Below are 13,283 nucleotides of genomic sequence, written 5' to 3'. Positions count from 1 at the left end.
TTTTGAAAACTGAACCCAGACCCTGCATGAAACGATCTGTAGGTGAAGAGGAGAAGAGTTGCAAAGCTCGTCCCTGCAGCTGACAACAGACAGCTGACAGCAGCAGAGAGTAGAACAGGTTTAAAGTCCGACAGCAGCAGGATGATTGGCTGCTGGAGATCTCTGACAGAAAATGTGGTTGAACTGAACAGTTAACAGCCATAAAAAGCTGATTAAAGAAGCAGGAAGAGAAAGTGATGTGACTAAATGAAGCATGAAGATAATCTTCCTGCTTGAACTCACTCTGAACTTTATTTGAATTCACTTAAAACATTTACAGTTTTCTGAAACTTCAGACTTCCCGTGTCACCGTGCTCAGTATGCAGGCCAGGCTGTTCTCTTATCACCAACATATGTGAAGGGCACTGTGATAACAAGCATCTGTTTGGCTGTAACTGAGCAGATGCTTGTTGCTGTTAAGCATCAGTTATCCTTTCAGACACACACACGCTTATTTAATTAATTTACCTCTCACTGCTCTGTTACACGTCCCCTCAGTGAGCTGTGATTGAAAACCTTCAGTGTGTTGGTAATCAATTTCAGAACAGATTATGATGGAGATTAATGGAGACGATTTATTTATGTGGAAGACAAAATCAGGTGTGAATGTCTGTCTCTGTGTCGGCCCTGTGACCGACTGACGACCTGTCCAGGTGGATGGAAACCAAAACTGTAAAGACCCCTCGTGAAATCTTCAAAACGGACTAATGCTGAAAATAGAAATGTTATACAGATAAATATGTATGTTGTATGATGCTGTTTTTGGGTCTTTGTCCACTAACTGCGTTAGTAACAGCAGCATCCACAACCTCAAACTCAGAGCGCTTTTCACCGGCGCTTACTGTTGCTAGGTTGCGAAAGTTGTATCGCGGCGCTTCTGCTTTCCTCGGTAGTGAACGTTAAGTCCGTTTTAAATTGCTCTGTGTGCTTAAAGTAATCATTTTGAAGATTTTCATTTAAATAAATATCTGTTAAGTCTCTATCGCTGAATGAGGTAACACAGTGGTGATTGAGCCTATGGCCCACTGATGAAAGCCTTTGCATTTGCAGTATTACAGACTGGGTGTCTGTGGCGACTTTTGCGGAAAAAATCACAAGCAGCGCCCAGTTAGTGACGCGTTTCCCATCAGCCAGCAGTGGTTGGTCTGCCAGAGAGGGTAGGCGGAGCTAAGCGGCTGCTTTTCCGCTCTCTGCGAGTGTTGCGAGTAAACAGTAATCTACTATGGCTGAACAAACAAAGAAAAGATGGATGACTACAGATACAACTTCAACAATAAGTGAAAATCCAAAGAAGAAGAAACAAACTCGACGCTCAGATGAAGCAAACAGTCTGAAAAGGAAAGCGACCGTCAGAGGGCGTTTTTGCACTTAGGATGCTGAGCGCTGAAAACACTGACCTGAATTGGTTTGTATACAAAATATCTGCTGCCAGCACAAAAAGCAGTTAGTGGACACAGGCCCTTATGTGAAAATATTAATCGCATTTGACTGATGACGTTTGTTTTGAAGGCAGCCATTTTGTTTTAACACCATTCCCGTGAATTAATGTTCCAATTTCCCACATATCCTGAAGGCAGCGCGGTCGAGCTTGGTCCTATATCTACTTTGTTGTACAGTGAGACTGTCCTCATCAGTTTATTCATGTTTATCACGTGAATAGCTTAAAGTGAAACCTTTTCCTAGTTTATCATCTCAGTTGTTGGTTTGAAGTCTTCTTCAATACCGCACGATGTTCATTTAGTAAGTTATGGTTCCATCTAGAGTCAAATAGACGATAAATCAGGGTATGCTTTAGGGTGACTGAGGCGACCCGTCAATATTTATGTCTTCTTCTTCTCCACACCTGTCTTTGAATCCGCCCTGCCTTGAGGGTTTCACTCGGCTGACCCTGGCGTCGGTGAGGATAAACACGTGTTGCACCAGCTCTTTATTAAAGTCTTCAAACTGCTGTAAAGTGAAGCAGACATGATGTTCCTGCTGCCTTCATGACGGAGACTGACCTCCGCAGAATCGTACAGAGCTGTGACATTTGTCGGCCCCAAGGTCCCTGAGAAGCAGCCGCCACACGGGGACACCAAAATGTGCTCAGTCATGGTGAAATCAATACGTCGTGTCATCGTGAGATTCATTCTCAGGACGATTCATCATTCTACTCTGGTGCTTATTGCTCCAGCTTTCTGATATATGAGGTGGCATAAAAGGCTCCTGATTTCCCTGCGGCTTCACGGCGCTGTGGAATCAATACGGCGCGGAGCAGAAAAACAACAGAGTAAAGAATATAACCAGCGATCCGTACAGGTTCACCACGCGCTGATTTATTGCTGTACAAATTGCACCAATGGCGTGAAGGCGCAGAGGAACATGTAGGAGAAGCAGCTGTCAGAGCAGCCAGACATAAAGTGTGGAAATCAACTCTGATCCATGAATGTCACAGCTGCTGTGCAGGTGTGTGGATCTAAGGCTCCCAAACTTAGCACTGTGTTCGGATGATACATGTTTATGACGTGCACCTGCTTTAATGAAGCTTAGACAGTGATAACAGGTTCATATACGAGAATATAAATGTTTCTCTTGCTGGTTTCAGCTCCGTTACAGCTCCTGGATTTCTGGTTTTTCCTGTTAAAACTCAGTTGCACAACCTCACCTCCCAATCTGACCTCATCGGTGGCTCATGGAGTCAGTTACCGTCTCAGCAGCTAAATGTGACTTCTGTTATGAGACTGTTATTTAAATCAATCATTAAACAAACACATTAAAATGATTTGACCTACAGATCAACTCATTTTGAAGCTCAAGTGAAGCGTAACAGTGTAGACCTTCATGACCGCAGCGCTCCTCTGAACACAGCCCTGTGTGGATATCTGGCTCCGGTGTCGTTACTCTGGGCGCTGAGGAGGTGTTTTACGAGGCCGACGGCAGGTTCAGGCGACTGGACCGAGAACCCATGTCTAGACCACAACCCTCCCTCATCTCCAGCCAGCAGCCCAACACATGGTGCTTCCATTCACACCTTCCTCAAATCCCCCCGACTTATACAACTGTAGTTAGATATTTGAGAGCTCTGCAAGAACAAACAAACTCTCTGTTTAACAGCTCAGGCTCAGAGTGAGCCTTCACAGCATGTGTCCTCATACTCTCAACAGTTAAATGTCCTTTCTCTCAAAGGTCTCTAAAGTCTTTCTGCTGCTCTAGCATCCAAGAAATAACACTAGATTCTGGTAAATTATATAAACAGTTTGAATTATGCTGAATAATCCGTTACCTAATCTTAAAGTGGTAATCTCAAAGATCTCAGTTTCGTTCTCTTTGGCGCCACCTTTGGCAATAAACGGTAATTACAGTAGCACACTTCCCAGATATCCAGACAGTGCTGCATGTGTGACGTCCACGGTTGGCTCTGGTTGTAACTCTTGATTTTCCTCGCTGACGGTCGCTTTCCTTTTCAGACTGTTTGCCTTCATCTGAGCGTCGAGTTTGTTTCTTTTTCTTTGTATTTTCACTTCTTGTTGAAGTTGTATCTGTAGTCATCCATCTTTTCTTTGTTTGTTCAGCCATAGTAGATTACTGTTTACTCGCAACACTTGCAGAGAGCGGAAAAGCAGCCGCTTAGCTCCGCCTACCCTCTCTGGCAGACCGACCACTGCTGGCTGATGGAAAGCGCGTCACTAACTGGGCGCCGCTTGGGATTTTTCTCGCCAAAGTTGCCACAGACACCCATGCTGTGTCCAAAACCGCATACTAACGTACTGCCTACCATACTCAAACAGTATGAACTGCATACTGCCTACTAACCTGACTCAGAGCCGTCTTCTACGTATCACGTGACTTAATCGTTAACGTATGTCCGGTCTGATCTCTGGTCCATCTCCACCATAGTAGAAGCTGAATAGCCGCAATGCATTTTGGGGCAGTTGAGTACGACCAGTGAGCTCCCGTCTCATACTCAAATATCCGGGCCGATCAAGTATACATCCGGGCATTTCTCGCATACACAAAATTGTATACTAGGAGATGGGAACGCATGACATACTCAATTTTACGTCACGGTCAGTATGATTAGTTTGATAGTATGCGGTTTCGGACACACTGCCAGTCTGTACTGCAAATGCAAAGGCTTTCATTTGTGGGTCATAGGCTCAATCATTGTGTTATCTCATTCAGCGACAGATAGAGACTTAACAGACATTTATTTAAATGAAAATCGAGATTTTTACTTTAAGGAAAATGTAAAAAACAGCTCAATAACAGAAAAACAGCTCTTCAGAGGGAGATTTTCTGTTTCTTCACAGCAGCAGGAAAAGTAAAAGAAGCGGCTTGTGACGGGGAAAGTCCCAGTTTAATTCCCAGACTTGCAGAATGAAACTGAGTTTTTAACCCATTTCCAATGTTATGATGAGACTGTGTGTTAGTCTGCAGCTTGTTTTCATGTCGATTCTGGTGAAATTAAAAAAACATATCGTCTCCTCGGCTTCGTACAAACACAAATCGGGATAAAAGCTCAGCGTCTGTCCAGTGTAGTTATATAACCTCTGTGATTGGCCATACGCTCGTTCTTAGATAATCCGTTTGGCTGAAAATCTCATCACGTCATGTTTAATATGAAGGGAACGTCTGGTATAGTAGTTTCAACTAATGACTCCGACTCAAAGCTGAAGCCAAGTGAAAGTTACAATTTCTGCCCTACTTTCCACAGAGGAGGTTTTTTTCCTCTAACAGCAGTCAAGAGGCATTTCTGATGACTTCAGTGCTTCTTGAATTGAGAGTTAAAAATAGCGTGTGAGTGTGAGTGTGAGCCGAGCGGCTGTGGGTCATTGGCTCGGCTCCCCTAATTACCGCGGCTCGGTGAAATCATCTCAGCGGCTCGCAGTCCGTCGCCTCGCTGCAGGAGGACGAGCTGCTGAGTTACCTGTGAGCACCGGAGGCTGATTGGACCTGAGAATGATCTCAGAGAGACGCTGGACTGCTGGTGTGTGAACGTGTGTGTGTGTGTGTCAGCTTGGGTTTCTTTTTAAGGCCCTTCAGTTTAACATGCTGTCACTCCTGTATCTTTTTATTTAAAGGGGGGGATTGTAGAGAAAGAGAAGGTGGATTTTCCTGTCTGGCGTGCTGTATATGTGCTGTGCAGGAGGCAGGAAGCTGGTTCTTTTTACTTTTTACTTTCTTTTTACACCATGACACCTTTCTTATTTTCAGTGTGTATATAAAGATGGACGACGCATCTCCATCTGCTCTCATTGTACAAAAGTGAAGCCAAAATACCCCCGAGAAGGGCGCTCTAATTTTACATTTTTCAGAGCTCAGTCGAGATCGGCAGCCGTAGCCACTTCCGCTAACCAAAACACAAACTTAACTTACGGAACAAAACAGCAAAGATCCGCACGTCGGCGTGTTTAACAGCAGAACAGCCTCTTTGTGTTCGTCTGAGGTTAACGTTCACAGATATGAAACTTTAATGACTGTAGTGATTGTGTTAGTTACATCTCCTCTCGCCGATCCTCCTCCACTCTGCTAATCCAGGTCGGCTGCAGGAGCCGAATTTGTCAACAGAGCTGTCAATCATCATTTTTACAGCATCAAATAACTAATTAAAACTAAACTTGTCAGAAAAATGAACACTAGGACATAAATCAGCATGATAAGAACTAACTATAATGACAGAAACCATGTTTTGAAGCGTGTGTTTTGATTTTGCGATTCGACTCATGTCCCATCTGTTAACATGGAGGAGGCGGGCTTTATGAGCTATACTGCAGCCAGTCAGCAGGGGGCGATAGAGAGGGTTTCACTTTTCGGGAGCTGTCATGTCGTCCATCTTTTTATACAGTCTGTGGTCTAACCTCATTGACACACTCATATAGGCTGGACACGACATTAAACCACCTTAGTGTCACACACTTCACTTCTGCAGCAGCACAAACTGAGTAACACCTCCTCCAACACCTCGCAGACTGTTTCACTAACGACTCGACATAAAAAGTTTTTATGAGGATTTAAAGTTGTGTCAAACTGCAGATTCAACTTTAACAACTAGTCTTGATATACATTTATATAAGTAACATCTGATTGCAATGACTTTTTTCATGGAGATAAAATTAAAGGGGCAGTCCAGTGATTTAGTGTTGCACTTCCAAATTGTTGGCACACACGAGAGATTAAAGCTTTGTACAGCTCCATGTCAGCCGAGGATAGAGGACTCTGTTTACAGGTTGTACCTCTGTACATCCAAATGTGCACCTGTTGTTTTTATGCTTGTCAGTCTGTCCTTCCTGTTCCTGTGAACAAAATATCACAGGAACGCCTGCAGGGAGTATGTGGGAGTATTGTATATGCTTCTTTCTGTGGTCAAAGGTCAAATGTCGAGGTCACTGTGATCTCTTAAAAACATGTTTGGACATTTGGACAGAATTCAAACAATTCATGACTGAGCTGAACGCCCCGGGTTTTATTTATTTTACCTGCATGTTTTGTGTTTTTATTATTTTATATTAACTTAATTTTTGTTTATTTAGTTGTTTCTAATTTGTCATCTCATTTCATTTTACTACATATATTTATATTTTCCTTTTGTGTCCTGTCTCGGTATGCATGTGTTTGAATGCGGCTCCTGGGTGGGTTCGGAAGGGGACCAACGTGCGCGGGTGGGAGAGGAGTTAAGAGGATAGTAGTCTCTGTTTACAGATTCTACATAGTAGAATTTTTCTAGTTTCCATTTCTAGGACGCTTGTTGTCCGAGTAGTATCGACCACTCATGTATCAGCAGGTGATCTGACAACAATTTAGCTTCTTATTAATCTCTATCAACAGACATCTGCATGTAACTTGAGATAAATTCCCTTTACGATGTGTCACAAAAGTCGTTCAGCGTTCAGATTCCCCGACTTCCTTGAATGCATCAGATCGATCCGACCTCCGTTCAACAAACGAGCATTTTAAAAGTTTTCTTCTCCTCTTGAGGACAAAGCTTGATTTTTTACTTCTTACAAATCTGCATCATGATGTTGAAATTTGGGCGAAGGTAAGACCCGTTAACAACAAGTACATCACAAGAGAGCGGTTTCTCTTTCTGTAACAAGTCTTGACGGGAAGTCGATTATCACTTACCGCCCGGCACGTTCACCGGTGTCCCCAGAGGCCGTATCGTCTCAGACTATAGCCGATGGGATCCGAGATTGGGAGGAACAAGTCGGAGGTTGGGTTGCAATTCATAACCACAGAACACTGTCTGACTGCTGTAAACTGTGTTATTACCTGTTTCTGGGCAAAACCACAAAAGAGATTCAGAAAAAACGATTCAAACAATTCGATTCTGTCACACAACTCACGTTCAAAGTATGAGTGCAGTACTGGCGCAGGGCAGCGGGTGCAGTGACAGAGCAGCGGCAGCTGAAATAGACGGCCATTGTGAGGAAGTGTTGGTCAGGTGTGAAATCTGTGCAGCTCGAGTCGCCTTCCTGAACTCGCTCGCAGGCGTCGCCCCATTTATGAAACATTTCACACAAATGTCTGACAGGATAAGATTGATCGTGAAGCGATGACATTTTTACCCGAAAGGTAAACTTTCCTGACACATCACAATATCCTGGATAATTAATTTGCAACATTCTGCAGGAAACAGTGATGTATAAAATTGCAACCTGACTGTTTGAGGCAAACAACCCCGAGGCGTTACTTCTGGTTATATATGTGCAGACTATAGGAAGCTCCCTCTGGAGACAGCAGACATTTTACAACCTCTTTCACAAGAGCAGCGCTCAGAAGAAATAAACTTTACTTCATCTGGAGTGTCCTTTTAAATGATTGTTTGGTTTATAATATAAAGTTTTTAAACTGTCCGTTCTGTAGTGGTATTTATTTCATAGTTTAAACACTTCTGTTCTCTAGTTTACTGTAAAACTACCTGGGCCCTTTAAATGTTTGTTTGTTGGTTGTTCCTGTAAACTGAGTCTGATCCAGCGAACTGTCTCCGTGTCTCTCTGTGTCTCTCTGTGACCTGAGGACACACCTTACGTTTGTTTCATTTAGACCCAAGAGATTCAGTTTCAAGGTGTTTGGCCTTTTGTGAAGCAGAGTCACCTGAAGCGACAGTGTTATCTACTGTGTGAAGGTTTGGCAGCTTGTTGTCCTGTCAGGTTTACAGCGTGTTTAGCCTTTCATCTCTTTAATAACCCAAATCCTTTTTCTGCCGTTTTAAGTCAAATTAATTCCCCAAACAAATCGCGAGTCAGATCTTGTGACAGAGTAGCTGAGCAGATGTTTTGTGATGTTTCAAACTGGTTTGTTGGTCACTGCTCTCCCCCAGGAGAGAATAAAACCGTTCACAGGACTCACACAGAACAATGAATGGCTCTGTGTGCTCGGTGTCAGTGCATCCTCTCCGTCTTCATTATATTCTTTGTCTGGCTGCAGAGAGACTCAAAGACCTGTCAGACACACAAGTGTAACCATCATTTAAAGCGGCGCTGCAGGAAGTTTTTCTCATTTGTGTTCTTCATCTTCCTGTTTGTCTCTTTTCTTTTTCAGTTCACCCCTCAAAGAAGAACCGTCAGACGTGCGTGAGGAAGAGCCTGATCTGCGCCTTTGCCATGGCATTTATCATCAGCGTCATGCTCATCGCAGCCAATCAGATGCTGAGGAACGGCATGGAGTAGCTGTTCCCACTGTGCCAGGGACGCAGCCAGCCTGCATGTGCATGCCAGTGGGTGAGGTCATATCCCTGCTGATAGGACTACAAGGAATAACACTCAAAATAATCAGAGACGAAATCTTTTTTTAAATTATTCTTAGTTTTGTTTTTTTCGAACAAGTGGCACCTCTCCACCTGACGTCCAATGAAACCGTGAAGCCAGCATGAGGAGTCATGCAGTACTCCTCCCCCTTTACTCTGACAGGGACACTCAAGGGCTGACATTACCCATAATAACCTGTCTTGTCTGTTTCCCTGATGCAATAAAAGAAATGTAAAAAATAAAAACGACCGGTGCAGGAGTTCAGAGCGGCTCTCTCTCCCAGCAGGCCAGATGTGACGTGTGCGTCTGCAGTCGGAGAGGAACAGTCGCCTCTTCTTAAAGTTCACGGAAGGACGACGGGCGAGCTCGAGCGGGAGGATCTGTACGTGTCGGGCCACAGCTCCTGGAGCGCTCATGGTGCTACGATACTTGAGCTCTCCAGCTTTCTATCTTCAACCCCTGCGCCTGTGGGCTGAATGAGGTGCTGGCATCAGTTCATCAGCCCGACAAACCAACCGTCCAGTGAGGCAGAACGGTGACTTCAGACTTGTGTTATTTTCATAAATGAACACAGAAGCTGTCTGGTGTTGGATCTGGTCTCTCTCTGCTGGACGAGTTCAGAGAGCGAAAGAAGACGTTTCTGTGGCCCATTAAAGGAGAAGTTCACCCCTCACTGCTCTCACTCCTCTGGATCATTTCTGGTGTGCCCACTTCCTCTAAATTCGTCTCCTTCTGCCTCAGTCGGTGATTTCCCAGAATGACTTTGGACGACCCGGAGAGATCAGGTGTGAGCCCATCACATTCAGCTGTGCTTTCAAGAGTCGCTCGACAAGCAGAGGATAGTTTTAAGAGCTAAACTTGACTTGTACCTGGATGTCTGTTGGTGTCAATGCCCTAAAACAGATCACTGATGATTAGATACTTTAAAAACGTCCTCCATGGAAATGAGATATTTAGGAGCTGAGGGTTTATCACCACCAATAGGGGACGTTAGGGCTGGGCAATGTGGCCAAAATCCTATCACGATAGGAGAGTTTATATCACGATAAATATCACCATATATCTTGTTTTCTGGTAATTTAACAAATAATTAGTCTGAAGGAAATCACCAGTTAGTGTCCATGTTAATAAACCGCGCCTCCCTCTATGGTTCACTCCAGCTTCACTCCCACGTGCACGGAACGCAAAGCTCAGCTGCTGGTTTTGTGACGTCACGATAGAGACGATATAGAAAAACACATACGACTGACACATTGTTTTAACGATGTTGTCATGTTGCCCAGCCCTAGGGGATTTTTCCACAGAGCCGAAGTGTCCGGGGGGATTTTTTCCCCTTCAAAAGCCCAGAGATGAACCTGAGGGATCAATATCGCAGTGAAAAGTTGAATCCCTTTAAATTTGTTGCAGAAGAAGTTTTAAATTTCACGAAATGTGCAAACAAGGCAATATTGAATTTCTCCTTCATTTTATCCACATTTGTGTTCTTGTTTGCTTTTTGTAAAAGTCATATTAATCCAAACATGTGAGAGTCACATGTCGGCACATTTTCTGAATCCATCCTGCAGACAAAATTCCCCTCATGTCTCTTTATCAGATTGTTTTTGCTCTATTGGTTGGTCGATTTATCAGCAATTTTATCATTCTTTAATGATTTTAGTCACTTTTTCAGTTTTTTCATTTCCAGTAAAACCTTGTGGATGTGAAACTCTCTCGCAGCAGCACTGACTCGTTTAAGGACGCTCGTTGATGATTCCCGCTGAGGTCGGCTCTGAGCTCCTGCACTGACTCTCATCTCGACATGTAACCCCGGCCAGGGGTCAGAAACACCTGTATTATCAAGTGCATGCAGTCAGTCAGTGTCTCCTGTAAATACTGTAACCTACGTCTCAATCGTTGTCTCACGTGTCGGAGCTGTGCAGCATCTCTGTGTGTGCATGACTGTCGGTGCTCTCTGCTCACTCGGGCGCAGAGGTGCAGGGAGGGAGATCAGCAGTTACAGAGGCGGCTGCTTCATCACAAACAGACGCAGGCGGTGAAGGCCCTTTCTGCTTCCTCTCAGCCCTCCTGCCAAAGCCATAAAACTCTGCAGAGGTGAACCAGACAACACAATGTCCCTGTTCCCACATGAAACACGAGATCAGAGCGGTATGTTGGGCAGAATCGTGTCTCTCATGTCGGGTTTGTTTTGTTCCTGTTCTTGTTTTTGCACTGAACCTGCCGCCCAGTCCAATTAAATGACAAGGAGGGCTGCAGGTATGTGCAAGAGTGCCATCTAGAGGTGAAGTGTGATCACATGTCCTCCACCAGTGTTTGTGTATTTGTCTCTGTAGGCACGATGGGAATGTGACTACAGGCAGCGTATTCACAGTGTCTCATCTTTAATGTTAGAAAATGAGGATTTTTATGTCTAATGTATAGATGGACTTTGATCTACCATCTGCAGGTAGCAGCACTTGTATTCACACACATATAAACACAGTGTATTTATAGGAATAGATTTGTTGCCTGTGGCAGAAAAAGCTTGAACCTTTAAAGGTTTAATTCACAGATTTACCATGATTATATTTTAAAGACTGAATAAACACATTGTCGGTCACACTGGTTTTATTTTTGTAAATGTCACACTGATTACATTCTGATTTATTTTTTACTCTGTCTCGCAGTCGCAGAAATTTACCCACAAATGCAGAGTGAGCGACTGCTGCCAGGAGGCGCTCAAAGCGAGCGTTTGATCTTTGATTTGTTCTTTCAAAGGAACTTTTGCTTTTATTTGTGTTTTTCTGTTGGGATTAGAGTTCCAGTTACTTTGCTTACAGTCCGAACTGTCCTGGCCCCTGCAGAACAGTCGCATGTCTCCATCGCAGAAGTAGACTTTTATTTTGAAGGGGAAGTGCACAGTGTGTCAGTAGCATGGTGAGTGGATCCCACATGTTTTTGTTGTGTAACTTTGTACATAGCTAATAAGACAGCATATCTACTAGACAAGCACACACGATACATACTTTGCATGTGCAGTATTTAAACATGTAGACTAGAGAGAGACTTTCAGTTATAATATTTATTATTAGAGGCGTAAAAGTTATGAAAATGTAAATATGGAAACTTGTACAAAAGTGAAAGGATTAAGCATTGAGGCAATAAACTGTGTTTTTTAAATCACGCTTGATATTTTCTTTGACAGTGCACACATGCGGGCTGCACGGTGCTGCAGTGGTTAGCGCTGCAGCTAGAAGGTTCCTAGTTCAAATCCCGGTTCAGCTGTAGCGGGCCGTTCTGTGCGGAGTGTGCATGTTCTCCCCGTGTGTGTGTGCGTTCCCTCCAGGTACTACGGGTAAATTGCCCGTAGGTGTGAATGTGAGCGTGAAAGGTTGTCTGTCTCTGTGTGTCAGCCCTGTGATTGGCTGGTGATCAGTCCAGGTGTGACCCCGCCTCTCGCCCAATGACAGCTGGGATAGGCTCCAGCCTCTCCGCTACCCTGAACAGGACTAGCAGTTTAGATAACAGATGGATGGATTGCACACATGCTCATTATCGAGGACGTTATCTGTAATCAGGACTCCTCAGAACTTAAACATTTTAGTCTCTAACAAGCGTCACCTTCAAATGTGAACAGACCTGCAGCTGCTCAGTGCCTCACTTTGAGCACACCCTCCTTACCTTAAATAACCTCCATCATTAATGTAAGCGACAGAGAAACAAATTATTCACACGTTTCACAACGTCGACTTTTGCATGAACAATTTCAGGGACTTTTAAAAACCCAAACAACACAGACGAGTTCTTCTTTCAGAGGAGCAGGCTGTCAGTTCAGACAAACGTGCACAGGCTTCTGTATTATTAGATTTTTTATTATCAGTCTGTGACCTCGCTGAGACCACAAGAGGGTAGCATTAGGCCTGAAGATGGTGAAGCTGTAGTGACACAAATGCACTGATAAAGTCGGCTACAATCCAGCTATATATCCTGAACACACCACAACCTGTGACATCATTCTCTCCTGCAGATATAACTTGTTTGGGTGTGTCCCAGATCACTCAATCATCTTTTTTTAAGAGGCAGACGTTTCTCTTTGAAGCCACATTCAGCACTTACATTGTGATGTCATGTCTGGTCGTTCAGCTGCAGTGAGTTAGAGAAATTAGTCACAAGATTTCACCCTAAAATAAGGCTAAGAAGCTGTTCCAATCATTTAAATTGACTCGAGTAATTATTCTGTCCCTGTAGGATTAATTTACTCAGACCATGCCTGATTATTTACAGTGACTGTTAACTTTAAGCTGGTAAACATATGAATCCTGTTTCCTGCCATGAGGCGATGAGCAGCCCATCCTTAAAGAGTCTGATCAGCATTCAGTGTTGTGTTAGCATGCAGGCTCTGTCCTCCAGAGCGACACCACCCACTCCTGCTCGCTGCGAGAAACAGGCCCTTGTGCTCCCAGCAGTCTCCTCCCGTTTCATTTACATCTTAAGCGTTTAGCTGACGCTTCTTCCAGAGCCGCTTAGCGAGACGAAGCCGCA

At 44.0% G+C, this 13,283-nt stretch overlaps 1 protein-coding gene across 2 annotated transcripts in view; it reads left to right on the top strand.

Annotated features, from left to right (window-relative positions):
* caln1 (calneuron 1) overlaps nucleotides 1-10,230 on the top strand; it is a 69,589-nt gene extending 59,359 nt beyond the window's left edge. For both annotated transcript variants that reach the window (XM_069668434.1, XM_069668433.1), the window contains exon 6: nucleotides 8,560-10,230. In XM_069668434.1, coding sequence (XP_069524535.1) covers nucleotides 8,560-8,687 — 128 coding nt within the window. In that variant the 3' untranslated portion in view covers nucleotides 8,688-10,230. The remainder of the gene's footprint in view (nucleotides 1-8,559) is intronic.
* Nucleotides 10,231-13,283: the final 3,053 nt, after the last annotated feature.

This window comes from Semicossyphus pulcher, unplaced genomic scaffold (genome assembly GCF_022749685.1).
Source record: "Semicossyphus pulcher isolate SPU_LCO1_2020_fin unplaced genomic scaffold, fSemPul1.0.p SCAF_19, whole genome shotgun sequence".
NCBI lineage: Eukaryota > Metazoa > Chordata > Actinopteri > Labriformes > Labridae > Semicossyphus > Semicossyphus pulcher.
This window is presented reverse-complemented; position numbering and strand designations above follow the sequence as displayed.